Source organism: Scyliorhinus torazame, chromosome X, assembly GCF_047496885.1.
Source record: "Scyliorhinus torazame isolate Kashiwa2021f chromosome X, sScyTor2.1, whole genome shotgun sequence".
Classification (NCBI taxonomy): domain Eukaryota; kingdom Metazoa; phylum Chordata; class Chondrichthyes; order Carcharhiniformes; family Scyliorhinidae; genus Scyliorhinus; species Scyliorhinus torazame.
Window position 1 is genome coordinate 26,871,980 of NC_092738.1, and position 23,635 is coordinate 26,895,614.

At 45.9% G+C, this 23,635-nt stretch overlaps 1 protein-coding gene across 1 annotated transcript in view; it reads right to left on the reverse strand.

Annotated features, from left to right (window-relative positions):
- Positions 1–22,697, reverse strand: part of LOC140405434 (5'-AMP-activated protein kinase subunit gamma-1) — a 34,048-nt gene extending 11,351 nt beyond the window's left edge. The window contains exons 1-7 of the mRNA XM_072493837.1: positions 22,651–22,697; positions 12,843–12,949; positions 9,510–9,591; positions 7,222–7,280; positions 6,106–6,151; positions 3,207–3,261; positions 1,906–2,032 (exon numbers count right to left, since the gene is read on the reverse strand). Coding sequence (XP_072349938.1) covers positions 1,906–2,032; positions 3,207–3,261; positions 6,106–6,151; positions 7,222–7,280; positions 9,510–9,591; positions 12,843–12,914 — 441 coding nt within the window. The 5' untranslated portion in view covers positions 12,915–12,949; positions 22,651–22,697. The remainder of the gene's footprint in view (positions 1–1,905; positions 2,033–3,206; positions 3,262–6,105; positions 6,152–7,221; positions 7,281–9,509; positions 9,592–12,842; positions 12,950–22,650) is intronic.
- Positions 22,698–23,635: the final 938 nt, after the last annotated feature.

The following is a 23,635-nucleotide window of genomic DNA, read 5'->3' on the forward strand; positions in this document are numbered from 1 at the left end:
ACATTGGTCAATGGCAGCAGCAACTCGGGGGGTTGCTTTATTTTTGTTATTTACACTGGAGGGTCTGAGGGGATGTATATACCTGTTGTGTTAAGTCGGGGTGTTAATGTTAATTTATTATTTATGTACAGGGCGGAGGGGGGTTTGGAGGGTTGCATTTTCTAGACTGTGTTTTGTACTTAACCCTGTTGGGTTCCTTTTTCATTTTGTTATTGATATTTTATGAAAACCTTACTAAAAATTATTTAATTTTTTTAAAAGTACGTCATGACTGTAAAACGCTTTTAGACATTCGATGGTCATGAAAAGTGCTGTAATAGGGCAGCACGGTGGCGCAGTGGTTAGCTCTGCAGCCTCACGACGCCGAGGTCCCAGGTTCGATCCCGGCTCTGGGTCACTGTCCGTGTGGAGTTTGCACATTCTCCCCGTGTTTGGGTGGGTTTCACCCCCACAACCCAAAGATGTGCAGGGTAGGTGGATTGGCCCGCGCTAAATTGCCCCTTAATTGGAAAAAATGAATTGGGTACTCTAAATTTAAAAATAAATAAATGAAAAGTGCTGAAATGAAATCTTTCTTCAGATTTATTTAGTCACTCTTTACATGGCTCGAATAATGGAGGAAAACAAGTTACTAGGTGGATTGGTGTCCATCACTCAAGCCACTCTGGCTGGTATATCCATGGAAAATCAGTGAACCAGACTACCTTTACAAAAGATAAAATATGGGAGGATAAGAAAGAGGTGGGCATGGGTTTCAGTGAACATAGGACAAATATCTACAGTTAGGGGGAGAGCGGACTGGTGGTCATTTAACCCAAGGGTCACCACACCTCAGGCGAGGGGCGAAGTTGAGACGGCGGGGCCTTCATGATTCCCACGCTGCTCTGCTGTCCAGCCAACTGAGCTCAACTGGCCACATTATTATGGATCTGGAGTCACATGTGGGCCAGACCAGGTAAGGATGGTAAAGGACATCAGTGAACCAGATGGGTTTTGATGTCAATCGATGATAGTTTTGTGGTCACCATTACCGAGATCAGCTTTCAATTCCAGATTTATTAATTGGATTCAAATTCGACTTGCTGCTGCTGTGGGATTTGAACCCGTGTTCCACAGCATGAGCCTGGGCCTCTGAATTACTAGTCCAGTGACATTACCACTGTGCCACCGCCTCCCCACCAAATGAAGTGACACAAGACATCTACTGATACAAAATGTAATGGGCATCGAACAAAATACTATGTGAATGATAACCATTTCTTTGCCACTCCACATGGGATAGGCTGTGCAAAACATGGAATGTGAGATTTTATCTGAAGCCAAAGGGGGGGATTATTGTATAACAGAAATACTCCTGTTAGAGACAAAATAGGAGCTCTGCTTCCATTGCAGTATAAATCCGACATTTAGGAATTCTCCCAACGCCCCATGTTAGTGTTAGAGTTTCTGCTCAGTGATACATCCGTCTCTAAATAATAAGATGTAATGATGCAATTGCAACTGTGTGTGACTAAATTCTGAAGATGCCACGGGCAAATGGATCAAATCTCTGACCTTCACGGCAGTGGTACACAGTGGTACACAAACGTCAGCTTCGTCAGAATGACTCTGGGCTGCAGTGACAATGGCCTACATTCCAAAATTACTCCTGCTGCAGACACAGGGTGATTAAAAGCTGCAAAATAAAAAAACAGAGGCTCCCTTCTCTCTCCATCGATGCTGTCAGACCTGCTCAGATTGTCCAGTATTTTCAGTTTTTGTGTCAGATTCCAGCGTCCCCAGTATTTTGCTTTTATTTTAGGCCAGATCTTCGGATGTGCTGTTTCCAATGCGTTTAAAAACGATTGTATCATGCCTGTGTGGCAGATCTGAATTCTTCTCACTTTACTGGTCTGAGGCACTTACAAAGAGTTTGAGAAACTTCAGGATGCGCTTGTGTGTCAGAATGTAGAGTGTATTCCCTGTTAATGGATCAACGACCGGAAGACGGTGAATTTTGTTCTTGATCAGCGATGAAACGGCATCGTACAAGCTGCAGCGATAGAAAAGCTTGTGAGGCACAAGGATTCATTTAAACTCAGAGCCGTCTTTTAAACTTTTAAAATATTCACAAATGAAACTCTAAAAACGTATTAATGATTAATAACATTGTAATCAAGTAGAATGAGAACGGACAGAAATAAAAGGAGCTCGTAAATCACAATGCTGCAGTCCCTGAGCAAGCTTGTGTGAACCAAATGCCGCCAAGGCATGACTAACACTGGAGTTGGTGTGCCTACTGGAGGGTACACACGGCTGCCACTGTGCGTCAGTGGCGGAAGGAGTGAATGTTTAAGTTAGTGGATGGGGGTGTCATCCATCTACATTAGGAGTTTCTGTCAATAATGTAGAAATGAATGACGTATGACTAAAGCTGTAAACCCACTCATATGGATCTTAAACATATTTCTCTTTCAATAACGGTTTCCTCTGCTTCAAATTATTTTTCTCGTTTCATCCTGTGCGCGTCTCCGTCCCCTCCTGCCTGTCTGAAACCTGCCCCCCTGCCAACAGCCTCCTTCCATCTCTCTCCAACCCCTGCCTGCAGCCCCAGCCCCCAGTCAAGCAGCTACCTCCACTCCCGAGCTTGCCAATCTCTCTCTGCAGCCTCCAGTTCCTCACGTTTCTCTCCCTCACCCTCGTTCCTGACAACCTTCCCTTCCGCCCTTCACCCACACATCATCCTCCTGGGTCTTCAGCTCCCATGGTTGTTTTCTTCCCGTTTGCAGCCATTAGCACCGTCAGGGTTTGTTCCCTTCGCCTGGGCTTCCCTACAGCAGCCTCACCCTTTCCCCCGGCCTCCAGCTCTATTCTGATCCCCGTAATTTTGAATGCTGAAGGGGAGTGAAATAGGAGTAATGGAACGTTTTGAATGGAGGGGGAAAAAAACATGGTGCTTTCATCTTCTACACATTCCCAAAATCCTTCCGAAAGAATCAAAACATTTCAAACTCCTATATTACTCAACAAAATGTTCTGTATTTCAGTGCATGAACAAAACTGCCACCTGAACGAACCCTTTGCAAGATGTGGTAACACGGGTCTTACACGAGACTGCATTAACAATTCAGAGCATTCGGACCAAACGATTTTGCTGAAACGTGACCAAATAATCAGGTGGAATTCATGTCAAGTCAGATTCAAAGCACGCTGCTCCATAACATTACCTGGCATTCGGGGAAATGCTCACCAATGGTTTGAATGAATCTTGCAAGTAAACCTCTGATAAAGAAACAAATCAACAAGTGCCAATGGTAAATATATATCAGAAACTGTCACAATAAATGAAAGGAACTTTTATAAACTTTCGACAGTAGAATATTCAGGGCACAGGTGGGACCACACCAGGAGTATTACGATAATAACAGACAATGCTGGAAACACCTGCGGATCTGACATCTGTGGAGAGAGAAATAGGGTGACTGTTTCAAGTTTAAATGACTCGTCTATCTGTTCCATAGAAGAGTCATATTGCACTGGAAACGTTAACTCTGTTTCTCTTCCCACAGATGCTGCCAGAGCTGGGGGGTTTTCCCAGCATTGCCTGTCTGTATTTCAGGTCTCCAGCACCCACAGTATTTTCCTTTTATTCTAAAGCTCTGTATCCAGTTTTGGTCTCCTGACTTGAGGGATATTCTTGCACTGGAAGCAGTTGAGAGAAGGTTCACCAGGCCAATTCCTGGGATGCGGGCCTTCTCTGGGAGGAAAGGTTGAGGCCTATACCCATAGCAGTACAGAATAATGAGAGGTGACCTTCTGAGAGGGCCTGACAGAGTGGATGCTGAGAGGATGTTTCCCCCTCATGGGGGAATCTAGAACCCAGGGGGCACAATTTCAAAGTAAGGGGTTGCCCGTTTAAGACAGATTTATCACAGAATTTACAGTGCAGAAGGAGGCCATTCGGCCCATCGAGTCTGCACCGGCCCTTGGAAAGAGCACCCCACTTAAACCCACACCCTATCCCCTAACCCAGTGACCCCACCCAACCTTCTTGAACACCAAGGACAATTCACCTAATCTTTGGACTGTGGGAGGAAACCGGAGCACTCGGAGGAAACCCACACAGACACTGGGAGAGCATGCAGACCCCGCATACACAGTGGCCCAAGCCGGGAATCGAACTTGGGACCTGGAGCTGGGAAGCAACTGTGCTAACCGCTGTGCTACCCTTACATGAGGAGGAATTTTCTCGGAGGACTGTTTGGAATGCCCCCCCCCAGAGAGCAGTGGAGGCTGGGACATTGAATATATTTAGATTGACAAGGGGGTAGAGGGCTATTTGGGGGGGGGGGGGGGGGCCGAGAGAGAGGAACAGAGTTTCATGCTTCAGGGTGATCAGTGACTCTGCTACTTAAAATGTCATTGATCTGATATGTTATTGAACATAGAACATACAGTGCAGAAGGAGGCCATTCGGCCCATCGAGTCTGCACCGACCCACTTAAGCCCTCACTTCCACCCTATCCCCTTAACGTCATAACCTCTCCTAACCTTTTTGGTCACGAAGGGCAATTTAGCACCGCCAATCCACCTAACCCGTGTGTTTTTGGACCGTGGGACGAAACCGGAGCACCCGGAGGAAACCCACGCAGACAAGGGGAAAAGGTGCAGACTCCGCACACACAGTGACCCAACGTGGAATCGAACCTGGGACCCTGGCGCTGTGAAGCCACAGTGCTAACCACTGTGCTACCCACTCTTTCTCTTTTGTTCAAGTGTTTCATCTACTTCCCAGAGTGAACATTCTAAATCAAAAAGCAATTTGTCGGGGGAGGGGAGTCACTTAAGACACCAATTATTGTCCTCCCTGCCTGAGAGTCAAATTCGACGAAATGTCGAACCTCGACTGCTGCCTGGCTGCGATCAGCCAATTCAGCACAGGCCAGGGCTGGAATCGGAGACCTTCATCAGTTGGAAAGAACGTTTGCCCACTGAACCCTACCTCCCCGCCAGCACACACCACTTTTATGTATTTCTAGTGCAGTCCTGCACAGAGTTCCACACAGCCAAGTAGCAGTCAGTAATTGAAGCAACCATTTTCTTTAAAGGGGTAAATATTGTACTACATTCAGGGAAATAGTGATTCTGCTCCTAAATTAGCAGTGTGGAGGAGTGGGGAGAAGGGAATTCCAAGCATGCTTCCAATGCCTTTTTTGCTAAGCTCAGCTGTGAATAAGCAAAAGTGGACAGGAAGCAGCTATCTTAAGGTAAACAAGTGGCAGAACAGCGAGGAAGCAAATTTGATTCAGGCACAAATGGTCTCCTTCAGTGCCATAACTTTCTAGGGTTCTATGAAGTAGATAATGCAAGAGGCACGTAAAAGGCCGCCCATTAGGACCCCCACCCTCTTTTTTTTTTAAACAGATCAGAATTCGGATTAACCTTTTTACATCCTGGAATTTTTGCAGTTTTAGGTTTGAGCACATTAAAAATGGCTGAAACGGTTTAATCTTTCTGAATTTTCATTCTTTAAAATACACTGTTCAATAACTTAAGACGAGGATCCACAAATTAGGAAGCAATGGAATGATCCAGGTAGAAGACTCATAGATTATCTTAGCATTTACAGTGCAGAAGGAGGCCATTCGGCCCATCGAGTCTGCACCGGCTCTTGGAAAGAGCACCCTACCCAAGGTCAACACCTCCACCCTATCCCCATAACCCAGTAAACCCCACCCAACACTAAGGGCAATTTTGGACACTATGGGCAATTTATCATGGCCAATCCACCTAACCTGCACATCTTTGGACTGTGGGAGGAAACCGGAGCACCCGGAGGAAACCCACGCACACACGGGGAGGATGTGCAGACTCCGCACAGACAGTGACCCAAGCCGGAATCGAACCTGGGACCCTGGAGCTGTGAAGCAATTGTGCTAACCACAATGCTACCGTGCTGCCCTAAGACGACCAATTGCAAGCAACAAAGACTTCTTCCAGGGGCTTAACCAGAATGTGGGAGTCAACATTCTCCCCTGCCCCATGACATCCATATTACAACCCCCCCATCCCACCCCACCAAATTCCATCCACCAACCCTTGCTCTCTCTGTTACCCTACTTTTACCTCTCCATGTCTCTATTTTGTGTTCCTCCAGTTCATAAATCTGAACCTGTGTGGAAGGGAGGAAAAAAAAACATAGGAAATTAGCCACAATCCCCAGAAATGAATTGCTAAACTGCTGTCTTCGCCACCAGTTTGGTTGCCTCACTCGCCACATTTCTTCCCCTGCCCTTCACCTTAAAGTAACTCAAGCCATTGGCACGGCACACAAAGTGCTTTTGAAAAATTAATTTACGGAATGTGGGCGTCGCTGGTTCGGCCAGTATTTATTGCCCATCCCGAGTTGCCCTTCAGGTGGTGGTGGTGAGCTGCCTTGTTGAACCGCTGCGGACTGAGGTACAGGTAGGTACACCCACAGTGCTGTTAGGGAGGGAACGCCAGGACTTCTGCAAGGCTCATTCAAGTGAAAAAGTCTTGCATATCGCGCCTTTCGCGATGACAGGGTGTCTCAAAGCCTTTTATAGCTCAAAATGCAGTCATTGTTGCAATGTTGGAAACCTGGTGGGCGATTTGTGCACAGCAAGCTCCCACAAACGGCAATGTGTTATTGACCCGATAGGATGTTTACATAATGAGGAACACACATTGACCAAGCCAGCGGGGCGAACTCCCCTGCTCTTTTTCAAAATCGTGCCACGGGATCTTTTACAGCCACCTAAGGGGGCAGATGGGGGTCCCTTAAATAGAGGCCAGCCTCCTCTTACTTTTTACTTCAGTACTAAAGACAGATTTCTGGGTAGGATGTCTGAGTTACCCGGTCTTAGCCAGACAAGTAGCAGGGCATCTACAATTAACCTTTGCTTCACCCCAGGGTTAAGGGGGCAGAAACGGGATCATGTGGGCGAGATAGCAGTGGGTGCCCGGTACTTCTAGAACTGCATCCCAGAATGGGAAACCTTCAAGGCAGGCAGAGCCAAAACCAGAGGAAAGACTGAACAGAATCTGTACAGTATTGCACTGAAGACAGTGATAAAGCAGGCTGGGCTGTGACTCACTCTTGCATCAGCTGATTGCAAAACAAAAGCTCACTGCGAGCAACAAATGTCCTTCTTAAAACCGCAGTATTTACGATTAATTGTGTAACCCCAGCCTACACACACACACAAAGAGCAAACGTACCAGTGGTGACTTGTAGTATCGGTGTAAAATATTAATGAAATCGGTGATGGTAAGCATGCCTGTAACAGAACCAGTCAAAACAAAAAGCAGATTATTTCTGTTCATCGCATTTTGGAGATTACAATTTTCACTTGCAAGCATTACATTGAACCGTCAACTTCCTGGTTAAACATGCAGGCAATATCTTACACAGTACTGTGGATGAGCACGAGAGTGAACAACTATCAGTTTGTTTCCGCTACCTTTTACAACTGATTCACAAAGAAATTAAGCCTGTGACCCGGGTAACTGTACGCAGTCCCTAACAATGCATCTTTGTGGAGCTTGGCGAACCACCACTTCTACTGATCAATCCCTGCAAGGAATCCAGGTCATACTGAAAACTCTGCTGCTTTGATTCAGCACCCTCTTCCCCGAGTGCAGGACCAAACACAAACGGTGTGCACTGTTAGGTCCGGCAAGGTGACCTGGAAAATGTGGCGTCACAGGTTAGCAACCCTGCCAAAACAAACCAGCTTCTAATGCATTCAAAAAAAGTGGTCATCTGTGGGTAACACCGTTCATTTTTAATAACTGAAATAATCCACTATCCAGGCCTCTTTTCAATCATCACAAGTGCTGGCAATGAGCAGCACTTTGCTTCCCATAAGCACAACAGAACATTTGGATTTGCGGCAAAGGAAAGGGCACGGGAAACATGGCTCCCTGCTTGTGCTGCTGTGAGAACAGAGCCAATCTTGCTCTCACTGGGGCAGTGATAAAAGGAGGTCATTAAAAACCAGTCTTCACAGCCATGTTGTCCAGGGCTGCCACTCGGCACACACTTTACTCGACAGGAAAGTGAGCAAGAGCTTTGTTGCCTTGGTGCAATTTAAACAACCTGCACACAAGTGGATTCTTCCAGTTCAAACGACAAACTCTGCCGCTGGAAATCAGGAGGCCAGCTAGCGGAGCCCAGATGCAAGTGAATGCCAGGAGACTCCTGACCTACTTTGCTGAATCATTTGGGAAGCAAAAACAGACATTTTGCAGCACACACCCCAATTTATGAATCGGACATGCGGCGAATCATGTCCTGGCAAAGCACAAGCCAGGAATGGTGCAAACACAATCCTCAGGACACACTGAGCCAACAGCAGGCCAATGACTATATCTGACATGGATATGGCTGGGTGGAAATATCATGGTAATGGTAACATTCGAATCCAGGAATGTAATTATGAAGCATCGACTTCCATCCGACAGCTCAAATTCCGAGTGTCTAACCAGAAATTCACAGTCTTGCGCAATTTGGTTGACTTATTGCAATAATTTAATTACTTTCTAATCATAGCCGCGTTAACACAGTATTATCAAAATTAACCAATCTTACTGGAAGGTCCTACATCTTGCAGCACAGTTTAATAAAGACATTTTATGTTTAGCCTCAATGTCAATGAGTTGAGACGGTTTCCAAGGAAAATCATCGATGCTTAATACATAAAATTTATAGCACAGAAGCGGGTCATTTTGCCCAACTGATCCATACTCTATTTTTTCTATCAATTTAGAGTACCCAATTCATTTTTTCCAATTATGGGGCAATTTCTTGTGGCCAATCCACCTACCCTGCACATCTTCGGATTGTGGGGGTGAGACCCACGCAAACACAGGGAGAATGTGCAGACTCCACACGGACAGTAACCCATAGCCGGGATCGAACCTGGGGCCTCGGTGCCGTGCGGCAGCAGTGCTAACCACCGCGCCACCATGCTGCTCTTCCATGCTCTTTACATATGTGCATCTTTTGCTTTAAGAGGAAACAAATAGGTAATTTCTGCATTTACTATACACTTTTGCCACAGAATCCACAGAGGAGGAAACACTGATACATTGGCAGAGTTGCATGCATGCTTGAAATTACAGACTGGGGCTCAGTATAAATGGATGAGCCTTCAGTGTGACTGAGAACATCAAAAATCCCTTTACGGTGCATCAGGCCCCGGGACGGGAGGACTAGTGCCGACCCCCTGCTTCTTATGCCTTCCCCTAGCCGGAGAATACCTCATCTTGCAGCCAGCCGTGCCAGCTTGTCAGATGGTGGATTACCCGCCTGCAGGTACAGGCCGCAGCCTGTAGCGATTGGAGGGGGTCCATCAATTCCGAACCAGCACTGCAATTACAGCACAATCCACTAATTGGAACAGTTGGTTGCTATTGTAGCAATACGGTTTCTTTTTAGTCATTTCCACAGAACAGCTTCCTGGGAATGACTGCAACAGAAATACTGCAGCATCAGAAGAACTCACCCACAAAGCTTTGTGTTTTGCTATCCCAGAGTGGAGCAGCACGGACTCCATTTGAAACCAGAGCAAAGAAAGCCTTCTTCACCTGCATGAGAGGAGGAAAAGCAAAGACTGGAAATTCAGACAGCCATGCAGTGGCACAGGCATAGAAAACCCAATGCTTCCTAATGGGATCGGCGTTGAGATCTAGCCTCGACTGATCATTTCATTCCACCCGACGGCTGGACGTGACAGAGCCATGGACAAATTTAGTTCAATCATAAATGCGCAGAGCTGCGCACCTTACTGTCCGAAGCCAAGTCAATAAGTAACCCGATTAGACATTTAACAGGTGCTATTTTGTGTGTGCAACCCAGAAAGTAATTCTCGAAATTACTCAGCCAGGTCAGTTGCAGCGTACACACACCGGTGTAAACTCTCTGAAGTCATTTTGTGCCAATTTGCTTCTACTAGTTGATTTCACTCAAGATCACCTCGAAAGCTTGCCTGCTAGGGGAAGTGGAAATGTCACATTGGCACAGAGCACGAGGGTGCTCCGACACTGGCTATTGGGATTGGAGGTCAGATTGGTGTAGCGGGAGCTGTAATCTGCATCAAGCCCGGAACCTAATTTGAGGGCTGAATGGGAACGTTGAATTCAAAACGGCAGCAAACTCCCATTCCCAGCGACAACCTTCCTCATTTACAGGACAAATTCTTAACTTCACTTTTTGGGGAAATGTGCCATGGGGTGCAGCCTTGCCATACAAAAGTGAATGCTACTTAGAAAAGTGTTCTTATTTAAACCAGGAGAGAACAAGTTTGGATTTAATAGCGACCTTGCACAGCGGAATTACCTACCAACACCTTCTATTGGTGCTCACACACATGAAGCACACCCACATTTTTCCACATTAACTATTGTGAACGGGAAGCCCCACACAATGCAGAAACCTGCCATCGCCTGCAATGCGTATCTAATCTATAATTATGTACAAGCCTGACACCTACATCTCTGGAGTAAAGTTAAAATATGTCATTTAAAAATAAAACTTGGGGTCCTCTTGGTACTTGAGTCACATAGACATAGAAGGTGCTGGTTTTGATGCCTTGTCTGGATAGGGTTAGCTGAAATCAGCAAGGGCAACAGCACAAGTATCCAACTTGACACAACATCCACAGGATGATGGAGGTAAAAATAAAAGGCCAGGCAAGACTCTGACACCTGATTGCTAGCCAGTGATCCTTGCTTAAAACGCACTTGTGGAGGTGTTGGGCAATAACTAGATGAAGCCAGACTGTGATGCCCCCTCCCAATGTGGAATAGCATCATATACAAATGGGAATGATCATTTTGGACAATGCACAGGAGAGCTGCGAACATCCACAGAACATACCCAAGAGACGGTCGCTGGCTTCAGGAGTGCAGAACTATTCATAAAGGAACTAGGAAATGTCACATCATTGAACTGATCATTCAGAGGGGCAGCACGGTGGCAGTGGTTGGCACTGCTGCCTCACAGCGCTGAGGACCCGGGTTCGATCCCGGCCCCGGGTCACTGTCCATGTGGAGTTTGCACATTCGCCCCGTGTTTGCGTGGGTCTCACCCCCACAACCCAGGGTAGTGTGCAGGGTAGGTGGATTGGGCACACTAAATTGCCCCTTAATTGGACTAAAAAAATAATTGTGCTCTTTAAATTTTTTTAAAGCCCGCTTATGCAGAGCGTTAGTGTGGTGGCTCGAGACAGACACTGGAGGTTTCCAGGAATAAACAAAGGGGTTTATTGATGAACGGCAAAGGCAGTTAGATAACAGGCACAGAACACGATACAACAGGTCTCCCTGGCAACACATCCCGGGGTCCTGCTCCTGTGCAAACTCCCCACTGGCTCGGGCTTCTGTGCTCCCGCGCGATTGGCTCAAAGTCGGTCACATGGTCAGTGGGGCTTGCCACCTTAAAGATGTCATGCTACCACAGCTCATATGATCCATTAACATGGAGAACAACTGATCCAATTAAATGAGATCTAATTATGTTCTCCACATTAACATTCCACCAACTTTGCCCCTTGGCCAGTTAAAAAGGAATTTCATGGCAACATTGCAAGCTCTATTCTTGAGGGTAGGCAATCAAAAAGACAATAAGCTGATTTTTTTGACAATTATTATCAATGAACGTTTGTGTCTACAGAAGACCACCAGGCTCATTTTCGGCAAACTTTTCAACTCCTGAGAACTCCAATTTTACTTAGGAAAGTAGCAAACGAAGGAGAAAATGAAGGTGTGGATGAAAGCTCTGTCATGTGACAATTATCTTTAGATGTTAAAATTCTCCCCAATACGCATCTCAATTTATTACGCGAGTTTAGCCCCTTCAGAGCGTCCCAAACCATTTCGTCAGCTAAGTGGGAAGTCAATTTACACGCTCTCCAGCCTTTTGCCAACCTGGAGTCTGACTCAAAGAGATGGTTGTGACTCCCCACGGTAAATTGATCCTCCAACTTAATGACTTGCTTAAGGGGCAGACTATTAGTACACCAAATACACACAGTAGCTTTGTCTTTTTGAGGGAACTTCTGGGCTTTAAACAATAAGCGACAAGTCCGACATCCTATAACAGCTTCGCTCAATTGGCATCGCTCTCAACTTGCAGTTAAAGACGATTGTGCATTCAAGTCCAACTCGAAGATTCGAGTGCATAACTTTGATTCAGAGCATCCAATCTGCAATCAGGTCACATGCAGTCCTCAAACCCAGGCAACCCAGCCAAAATTGTATTCATCTCAGCAACTTAATGCATACGAATACAAGTCAGAATATCAATGTAAACTTGATTTGCAGTCCAAAAACACCATTATATACACCTATATAGCTCGCAAAAGTTTGGATGCATTCAGGCGATCGCTCGAGTGGAGTACTGAGAGAGAGCTACATTTTTAGGGTGCTGGTCCCTTGGATAACATGTTAAATCAAGACTTTGCCTGCCTTGTCCATTGATTCAGGGGGTGCTCCAGATCCTGTGGCACCATTCAAAGAGCAGGGAACTTTCCTGCTACTGTGCTCAATATTCTGTCCTCGAGTAACATCATCAGAAACAGATTAACTGATCATTCAACTTATTGAGGTTTGTGGTGTTTTTTTATGCATTAGTGGTTTGTCTATCTCAAAGTCGTCAATTGTAAATTTGCAAAGTGTTTGGAAACGTTGAAGCACGGGATAAGAAAGGCTATCTGCAGTGCCTTCGGTATATCAGCACTTTGAGTTTGGGACTAATGTACGCGTACAGGCTCCATCGAGTAGGAATAACTGCAATTGTTCGACACGCGCAAACCATCAACTCTGCACCCTTACATTACCTGGAGAGAAGTGTCAAATACCACAAGCTTGGAACTGGTGGGAACAAGATCATAGCATCTGCGGGACTTCATAAAGCGGGTGTAGACCTCACTGTTGGAGTCGTTCACTGCAATTAAAGAAAGTGTGTTAACAGGTCCAGCTTCTTCAACGTGATATTACTTCTTTCAAATGTTCAGAACTGGCTAGAATCAAAGTGGTGCTGTGCAAACAATCTGCTCTAACAGACAAAAGCTCCTGCAATATGTTTTTCAAAAAAATGTTAGTTCTTTAACTTCAGTTTTCTTCTCTTTGACTCTATCAACTCATTCTCTGGCTCAGAGGGTGAATGGATAATCTGCTTCCAGGTTTCTGTCAATGACAGAGTTCGGACTCCAGATTACTGTTGGAAAGATTGCAGGTTCGGACACTGGGCAAGGGTAGATTTGGATTTGGTTGTAATTTAGGACCTGGATGGCACGGTGGCGCAGTGATTAGCACTGCTGCCTCATGGCGCCGAGGTCCCAGGTTCAATCCCGGCCCTGGGTCACTGTCCGTGTGAAGTTTGCACATTCTCCCCGTGTCTGCGTGGGTCTCACCCCCACAACCCAAAGATGTGCAGGGTAGGTGGATTGGCCACGATAAATTGCCCCTTAATTGGAAAGAAATAATTGGGTACTCTAAATTTATTAAAAAAGTAATTTCAGACCTCGTCCTTTCAGAAGAATGGGGGGGGGGAATTTAAAAAATGACAACTTAAAAAATACTGCACCCAACTCATCTACATTTTGGTTTATCTAGAAATATAGAGGTGGTCAGAAAGCATGAAAAAAAGCAAATTGGAATCACCACAGATTAGCGATGACACCATTGCAGCATAGAAAATGTGTCTTCAGGCAATGTTTGTGGCCACAGAAACAATTTGAATAGACAAATTTAGATCTTTTGTTTCTGATCGCTAGAATGATATGGCTTTGTTCAGCGTGCAGTAGAGATGAGAAAATTGTTTGTGTTTTGAAAAGCGAGCATGACCTGACACATGAACTATGAAAATTACAAAAGTGCTGAGCTATGGAGTGGTCTTCAGCATAAAATTTACATTGGGTAGCTAATACAACGCAGTTTATAATATACAACACAAGATGTATATTTTTGAAAGCTGCATAAGTCCTGATTTCAATGACAGCTTTCACACTGGGTGTACAGTTCATTCAATTTTAACTAAATGGATAGTTTTACAAATTGACAGCTCATTTTTAATTCTACGAGTGGGTCTTCAGCATCTTCTGCCATTTCCCATTACTTTCAGCAAGCTTCCAATTCCGAATATAGTCTCAAAGTGAGTGTGGCTACTTGGCCCAACCAACCCGACCTTCTATGGAAACTTCCACATCATTTAACTGCCTCTTGAAAGACTCCAGAGTTTTTCCCAGGTATTTCCACTTCGTCAGTAAAGGTTTCCCAACATCAGCACCAAACTCTCTCTTTCTTAAATCAGTTTCGACCCATGTCCCCTTGTCTTACAGTCATAATGTACTTCGAAAGAGAGTGCAGGATTAACCGTTTCTGGTCCACTTAATTTCTTATATACCTTTATAGGGTCTCCACTCTTTTCTGGAATGAAGCCAGGGTTTTCGAATCTTTGCTCATACAGTGCATTCAATTCTCCGGCACCAGGGGAATAGCCCCTGCCTGCAATGTTCCCCAGATTTGGGCGTTTTCTTTGTGCCCCAGTACATACTGAAGATGTGGCATGACCAGAGCACTGTACACAATACCACAAACAGCACAATGCCGGGGACTTGTAGACTGCTGATTCACCAATATAGCTCCGCTTTATTTGCTTATTGCTGCTTTACGATGATTGATCGTTCTCTAGATCTCACTCAGCCGTTTCCCTCAGCAAGGTCTGCACAATGTCCCTCACTGTGTGTAACACCCATTTATCTGTATTGAATTTTTTCTGCCCACTTGGCAGGGTCTTCAGGGGTTCCTCAGCTGCCTGATCAGACTCTGCCAACCGATTTGTGTGCGCGATGAAACCAACTTTTATTGAGTTTCTAAATCTGGGTCACTTTGATGTATTTTGGCGTATGCGCCACCATGATATGGGAGTTCCTGTATTGGGTTGAACCCAGCAGTATAAATGTACATTATGTAGTAATGTGGACACAGTAATGCTGAGCTCAATGATCAGCTGACTCCACTCCACAACATGCACAAAGAGGTTTCTGGCTGCTATATTCCAGAAGGTGGTCGAATCACCCAGAAAAACTGTGAAACAAAGTGAGGAAGGCGGTGACGGCAAAAGAGGGGCGAGGCTGAATAAACCCGCACAGGAAGAAACCTGGGAGTGCAGTCTTGTGCAAGCGGTGTACAGTTTTGTTTTTATACATGAAGCTGAGGACAGGTATAGGGGTACAAGGAAGGATAACAAGAGATTACCAAGAAGGGAATGAGTGACACCACCCAGGAAAACGAGTTAAAGTGAGATACCCCAGAATTAGGAGCACATTCAGCCCGATTTGCATCGGTGACCAAGTATCCTGAACACTGTGTTGGCTCAATGGTACCAGGTAAGGGACAAAATATAGCAAGTCGGTGAACTTCTGTAAAGGGAGAAAAACTGTTGGAATGCAGTTCACACCTCAGGATAGAAGTTTTAGAGAGAGAACGTGAGGAGTTACATTCTAAAACTAAGTGCGAAGCCTTGCGGGTTACCAGCTTGACTTAGTTGGCCAACTCTGACCAGTGTCAGCAGGTTGTGGGTCTTGGCCAACACCCCCAGTGCAGGGCTGAAGGATTATTACATCGTCAGAGGTGACGTCTTTTGGATAAGACAATGAATGGATGCCCCACCTGCCTATTCAATTGGACTTAAAATATTCCAGGGCATTGTCGGAAGAATGGGAGGGAATTTCTGCAAAATCCTGATCAACATTTCTCCCTCATTCAACACCATCGCAAGAAACAAAACAGATTTAACTGATCATGCATTTAACTTGCTGCGAGGATAAAACTGCTGTTGACTGCTGCGTTTGCGTACATACCAACGGCTGATTTTTAAAAGCAATGAATTGATTGCAAGGTGCAAAGAGGATATAAACCTAAACTAAGAAGGAGTGATGAGAAACCAGAACGAGAAAAAAAAAGGAAAATTGCAGAAAGGATAAATAAAGAAGGAATGCTGTTGAAGACCCACTTAACCAACTACAGTTTATATATGTACAAATCCTAAACCATGCACATTAAAATGTCTGAGCTCAAGGCTTCTGTGGTGATTGAGAATGATTATACATCAAATACTCAGAAACACGATTAACTTTTAATGATGGAGGTGGAGGAGAGCTCAGACATCAGACACACCTGGAAAGTAAAGAAAGTAGATTCATTGGCATGGTTAAGCATTCCAATAAAAGTATGGAGTGTGACGGGAACAAGGATAGTTCCCAGGATTGGCTGCAGACTGCTGGGTCAAAATGAACGGAAATATGGAGAGATAAGGAAATAGAAAAATAATTTTAATGAGGGATTTTAGCCAACTTGAATGCAAACTGGGGATGCCCAAGTGGTCTAGAATTTGAGCTAGTGTACATAATTCTTAACAACTTTCTGACTGCGTCAGTGAAGCCATGATGAAGAATGCACACAACCACTTAGTAAAGGCAAGTGTGCCAGATAGTATAAAGGAGGTAAAAGCAGTGACACCCCAGGTGATCTCATATGACCATAAGTTGAGGAAACTACTATCGTAAACTGATACTCAGCTTCACGGCACTGAGGGGGTGACTGTGATGTGACTTGCATGATGGTCCAAGAGAGACACAAGGGGCAAAAGCAATTAATCCTTTGGAACAGGTCAGGAGTGAAATCTATTACGTGCTGACAGTCATCAAGAAAAGAAAGTCCCACTGAATAGGAAATTAACCAATGTGATACTGATGTTCAAGAATGGCAATGGAACGAGCCCAGAGGACTGAAGACCTACATGTCCAGCGTCAATACCAAGTCAAATAGTGGAACTAATTGGGAACAAACCTGAACATTGCCAACATGAAACTCAATTAATGATTTGCCGTCAGTGTTGCTCCGGCTCCATTCGGAGAGGCCAATCTGCCCTGTCCAACCTTGAAGGAAGCGGCATTCCAAGTGGAAATGGAAAAGTCCCGTGATTAATTCTAGGGGTGTTCAAACAGTGACCAGGGAGGCACATGGTCCCAGAGTCCGAGCAATCCAGTCCACGAAACCCAGACAGCTCAGTCCTATTTGCGCTCAATTCCTGTTTGCTGCTTTGCCGCTGTTTGAATGATGGCTGCAGAGGCTTAGAAAGGACAGTCCACAGCGCTCATGCCTTGCTGATGGTTGAGAGAGAGAGAGAGAGAGGGGGGGAGAAGGAGGAGGGAATCGAGTCTGGCAGAGCAGCCAAAAAGTTACAAAACAGAAACACAAGATGCACAAGTGTGCAGAGCTATGACAAATGAAATTCAAACCGGATACAAGCTGGGGTTGCCAACCCTCCAGGATTGGCCGGGGCGTCTCCGTGAATTGGAGATCAATATCCGAGACACCGCTAAGTGCAATCGTGGAGAAAATTCATCAGGATGTAAAAAAAAAAAGATTGTTTTTGTGTCACTTTCTTTGAACATTTGTCTTTATCAGATCTTAAAATATTGAAAATGAGGGGGGGGGGGGTGGGGGTTATTGAGTCTTTTCTGCTTCCAATTGGCGTAGGAAAGTAGTGCATCGCAAGGATGGATATGTTGGCCAATTATGTTGGCTTGGGGGGGTCATGTGATGTAACCTCCAGGAATACATTTTTTTTAATAAACACATTTTATTCAAACTTGTATCAAAGTAGGTTACAGCAAATAAACACCCCGGGAAACATTCTTCTCAACAATCAACTATAGTTTGTACAGATTTTTCTCCTTTCCCAATTTTTCACAACCCCAAAACATGTGCGCATGATTCACTGGCCCCCACCCACACCTCTCACACTCATCTGCTACCCCCTGAAAGAAACCCACTCATTCTCGCCCGAGTCATATGCACCCTGTGCACCACCTTAAACTGTATCAGACTCATCCTTGCACAAGAGGAGGTCCCGTTTATCCTACGCAGTGCCTCACTCCATACTCCCCAATCGATCTCCATTCCCAACTCCGCTTCCCATTTCTCCTTGATCTTCACCACCCGCTCGCCTCCCTGCTCCCCCAGCCACTTGTGTATATCCCCAATTCTTCCCTCCCCTTCCACATCCGGAAGCAGCAGTTGCTCCAGCAGGGTGTATCCCGGCAATCTAGGGAACCCCTTCCAGACCTTTTGTGCAAAGTCCCTAACCTGTAGATACCTGAACTCACTACCCCTCGGCAGCTCTACCCTCTCCCTTAGCTCCTCCAGACTGGCGAACACTTCCTCCAAATACAAATCCCTCACCTTGACCAGCCCCACTTCCCTCCACCTCCTGTATACACGATCCATCCCCCCCCCCCCCCCGGCTCAAACCCATGATTCTCGCACAGCGGCGTTAGCACCGACATCCCTTCCACCCTAAAATGCCTCCTCAGCTGATTCCATATCTTCACCGTGGACTGCACCACTGGGCTCCCTGAATACCTACGCGGAGCCATTGGCAATGCTGCCGTCACCATAGCCCTCAAACTAGACCCCTTACAAAATTCCTCCTCCATCCTAACCTACTCTACCCCGTCTCCTTCCCACCACCGCCGCACCTTGTCCACATTCGCCGCCCAATAATAATGAAGCAAGTTTGGTCCAGGAATACATTTAATCACAGTTGGCAACCCTAGATACCAAGATCTTGCAGAGTGGAAGGTAAACGTGGCAGATGCACCTAATGAATAGTAGCAAACTATATCGGAAGGAGGACCAAAAGAGATCATATAGTAGCTTCAACATTGGCTGCAACTGGGGCAGCACGGTGGCGCAGTGGTTAGCACTGCAGTCTCACGGCGCCGAGGTCCCAGGTTCGGTCCCGGCTCTGGGTCACTGTCCGTGTGGAGTTTGCACATTCTCCCCGTGTTTGCGTGGGTTTCGCCCCCACAACCCAAAGATGTGCAGGGTAACGCTAAAGATCTGGGGGCAGTGGAGACGACACAGGGGAGCGATGGGAGCCTCGGTGTGGTCCCCGATTAGGGATAATCATCAGTTAGTCCCAGGAAGGATGGACGGGGGGTTTCAGAGCTGGCACCGGGCAGGGATTAGAAGAATGGGGGACCTGTTCATCGATGGGACTTTTGCGAGCTTAGGGGCGCTGGAGGAGAAATTTGGACTACCCCCGGGAAATGCCTTCAGGTACATGCAAGTGAGGGCGTTTGTGAGGCGGCAGGTGAGGGAATTTCCGCTACTCCCGGCACAGGGGATTCAGGACAGGGTGATTTCGGGCGTATGGGTCGGGGAGGGCAAGGTGTCGGCGAAGAGGGGGAGGCTTTGGTAGAGGAGCTGAAAGGTAAATGGGAAGAGGAGCTGGGGGAGGAGATTGAGGAGGGGCTGTGGGCTGATGCCCTAAGTAGGGTTAATTCCTCTTCCTCGTGTGCCAGGCTTAGCCTGATACAATTTAAGTTCACAGAGCGCATATGACGGGGGTGAGGTTCTTTGGGGTGGAGGACAGATGTGGGAGGTGCTCAGGAAGTCCGGCGAACCATGTCCATATGTTTTGGTCATGCCCGGCACTGGAGGGGTTCTGGAGGGGAGTTGCAGGAACTGTATCTAAGGTGGTGAAAGTCCGGGTCAAGCCAAGCTGGGGGCTAGCACTATTTGTAGTGGACGAGCCGGGAGTGCAGGAGGCGAAAGAGGCCGGCATTCTGGCCTTTGCGTCCCTAGTAGCCCGGGGGAGGGGGGGGTTTATCTGGGGGGCATTTGAGCAAGAAAACACATGAATGATCCGGAAAACTGACATGTACGGGAGGAACCCAATGTACAAAGCTCTGTATCATATTGATTTGCCATGTTCATGTCTTGCTATGCGAACTCTCTTTCTTTTTGTTACAGGGTGGGGGGGGGGGTTGTTTGTAAGGTTGAAAATTTTGTTACAAAATTCTTAATAAACATTTTTTTTTTTTTAAAAAGATGCGCAGGGTAGGTGGATTGGCCACGCTAAATTGCCCCTTCATTGGAAAAATGAATTGGGTACTCTAAATTGAAAAAAAACATTGACTGCAACCAGTCATTGCAAATCAGCATACGAAGCAAGGGCAATGCTAAGGTCTATTGGCAAATTATAAGGCTGCGACAGGCAGTAGTCACCAACCCATGGCTCCTGAATCTCACACTGCTCTATAACATCTCATTTGTGGCTCCCAAACCTTTCCAGTTGGATCACAGTTGACATGAAAAAGGCTGAAAAAAATGAAGTCAAGAAAATGCCCGACCCAAGTACAAGTTTCCTTCTGAGCTGGTCCTTTACCTAATCAGCAAATTAAAGTCTCTCCACAGTCAGGCTTCAAAAATAGCTTTTTTGGGGGGGGGGATTATTTCAGCATATAGATAGCAATTTTGGCCTTAAAAAGATAAATTAAAAGTTGAAACTACCCAGAACGCTGCAGATCATGGTTGATCGGATTGTAACCTCGGCTCTACATTCCTGCTGACCCCCGCCTTTCACCCCCTTGTTCATCAAGAATCTACCCGCCTGGAGACAGGGAAACCATCACTGGAAGAGGGGGGAGTGGGAATTAGAGCTGGGCCTAGGGCTGGAGAGAGGGGTGTGGAGTGATCCTGCATAGAGTGAGCTTTACCTCCTCCTGCGCTAGGTTGAGCCTGATACAATTTAAAAGTACATAGAGTGCACTTAACTAAGACGCGTGTGAGTGGGTTCTTCCCTGGGGTGGAGGACAGGTGCGAGCGTTGTTCAGGGGGGCCTGCGAATCACTCTCACATGTTCTGGTCCTGCCCCAAGTTAGTTGGGTTCTGGGTCTCACTTTTTGAGATCGTGTCAGAGATCGCTGGGATCAAACTAGAGCCGTGTCTGCTGGTGGCGATCTTTGAGGTCTCAAGTTTTCTCAAAGCTCCTTGAAAGGGTAGGGGTGGGGGTGAAACGTCTTGGCCTTTGCCCCCTTGGTGGCTCGGGGGGGCGGGTCCTGCTTGGGTGGAGATTGGCGGTGCCACCCAGGACCTCGAGCTGGCAGAACTCCTGCGATTGGAAAAGTTTAAATATACCGAGAGGGCCGGAGGAAAGGTTCTATTCCAGGTAGATGTCGTTCATCACTTTCTTTAAGGGCCTGTTTGTGGCCAGCAGTTAGGGGGATGGGGCAGGAGGGTTAGGAGGGGGAGGGGATAAGGGAGGGAGGATAGTGGGGCTGAGGGGGGATAGGGAATATAGGACTGTTGCTGTTATCTTATTAAAAGAAAAATGACCAACTGTTTGTATGATAAAAAGCCTTTGTATGTAAGAATTTGATATTTGGAATAAAATATATTCAAAAAAAAGCTATCCACCCTCTGAGAAATAATTCCTCCTCATCCCTGCCTGAAATGAGCAACCCCTTATTTTTAAACAGCGACTTCTGGTCCTAGCTTATCCCACAAAAGGAAACATCCTCTCCACATTCAGCCCTGAAGATCTTAAAGATTTCAATCAAGTCGCCTCTCACGCTTCTAAACTCCAGCAGATACAAACCCAACCTCTCCAACCTTTCCTCATAAGACAACCCGCCCACTCCTGGATTTAGCCCAGTAAACCTTCTCTAAACTGCTTCCAATGTATTTGCAATCTTCCTAGAAAAACACCATTGAGCGAAATAAAGCTTTTCCAGTGGTCTAGCCAAACCATGGTTATAGATAATGGATAAAATCTGAACAAGCATATATGCGAGACACACAAATTCTTGGGATGCAAAACTCGGATCTTTGCCGAACCTATAAATACAGGATTGAAATCCCAAGAAATTCAACTGTCATTGTCAAAAATGGAGACAATTTAAAACAAAACCGCATCAAGTAAGTGCATAATATTCTTTAGATAAACTATTTTTTCTTCCTAAAGGTTGCTTTTACTCCATTCTTTAATTTATTTTGTCTTGAGGCTCCCTAAAGTTTTTATTTTGGCTTTTTTTTTTTAAAAAGGCTCTTCAGGTTAAAAAAAAGTAACGGTTGTCGACAACTGATCTGTGACCGTTGTGCTGCACAATGCTCTACCTTGAATATTTTGCTCAATCTAGTCAAGACATCCGAGCTTGGAAACATTGAAGGGAAGGACCACAAGACTGACTCCTGATGACAGAGCGCCCAGTTCGGGGGGTAGGCTAGAAACATAGGCTAGATCCCTCAGACTTGAAAGGAAGTGACCAGCAGGTCGTACACCCTGAGCACTATTTCAGGCTGAACCACAAGTGTAGAAGCGGTCCTAACCAACTGATGTCAAGTTAACACTTCTTCACAGAGTGAGCAACACCTGGAATGGGCTCTGGGTAGGGCAACGGAGGCAAAAACTCTGGAGTCATTCGAGGGGCAGTCAGCTGCTGTGGGAAATTAACTAAACAGCTCCCCTCATCTCTTACGACTGTTACAATCTAGTTCAGAAACAGTAGAGATCCCAGCACCACTCCCGAGGACCCTCCACTCTGTCCATTGCCCCCAACTCCATTAACTAGTCCCCACTAATTCCCCTCGCAGCCAATTTGATATCCACATTTTGCTGGGATGTTTAAACTAGCACTGAAAATAACATGGACACAGTTGCATTCTTCCCACCCCCTCCCAAATAAAGCGCTAGACCGCTGAACAGTGCTCCGAGGGTGCAGGGCAGTGCAAACAGCTGCCAACATGGGGTGGAAGGAAACCTTAGAATAAAATGGCTTTAAATGAATATACCATCTCCAGCAGAATTCAATTTGTCCAAGTCTTCGAAGACAGCAATAGCCTGTGGGTAAAGGGAAAGACAAATAATGAAACTATTTGTTAATGCACCTTGTCAAAAATCTGAATACTTCAAAAGGGACGATGTTATTAGCTTTGACAACTCATTATTGGGATAACCAAAGATTATGGATATCTACCTGAACGGTCATCTGGGTACAAATGCCCTACCTACAGTCACGAGTGGAGGGACAATATTCTGTTTGAACTGGTGCAAGAACTGTTTAAAAAGATAGGATTCACGAATGGAATACCTTCCCAACTGCGGGTCTCCGTGCTCAATGCTTTTTGCGAGGCTAGAAGCTGGAGCAGGAACCTGAGCTGGCACAAGGCAGAGGGTACAACGCAGAGCTCACTGCATCAGTTTGGGAGAGTTTGGATTTTGTTTAAGCAAGGCTGGAGCGACTTCAGCCTGAATCAATTGCGCAGGCAAGGCAGCTGCAAGCAACAGAGAATGAAGGAAAAAGCGGTGGTCTGTGCTTAAGTCCTCGAGTTGCTGCACATTCCAGGGAAGTGCATCCCAGAAGCTCAAATCTCCGGCCAGTGATATCAATCGAGATCAAAACACTGGAAAGAAATTGAAAGTGGAATGGGAAAATCAGTGAGTATTCAAGAGACAGCACAAGGATTGCAAGTGCCTTCACAGAGCTGGGTTTGCATTTGAAGCAGTCAAAACACAATCACAAACACACAAAAAAGATAGCAATGATGCTTGGTTTACGAGTTAAACATGGAAGTTAATGAAACAACACAATGATGGAAATCAACAGGTCAGTCAGTTACGAGGAAATGCATCAGCAACACACCCTCCCAATCACCATTAATTGAGCCATGTGTAACAATGAAAGTTTACATTGATGCGTAGCATGACCAGTTTTGCACCAGGTTTACAAACGCTGCTTTTCTATTGATCTGTAACTGGTGATCAAGTGAAAGCAAA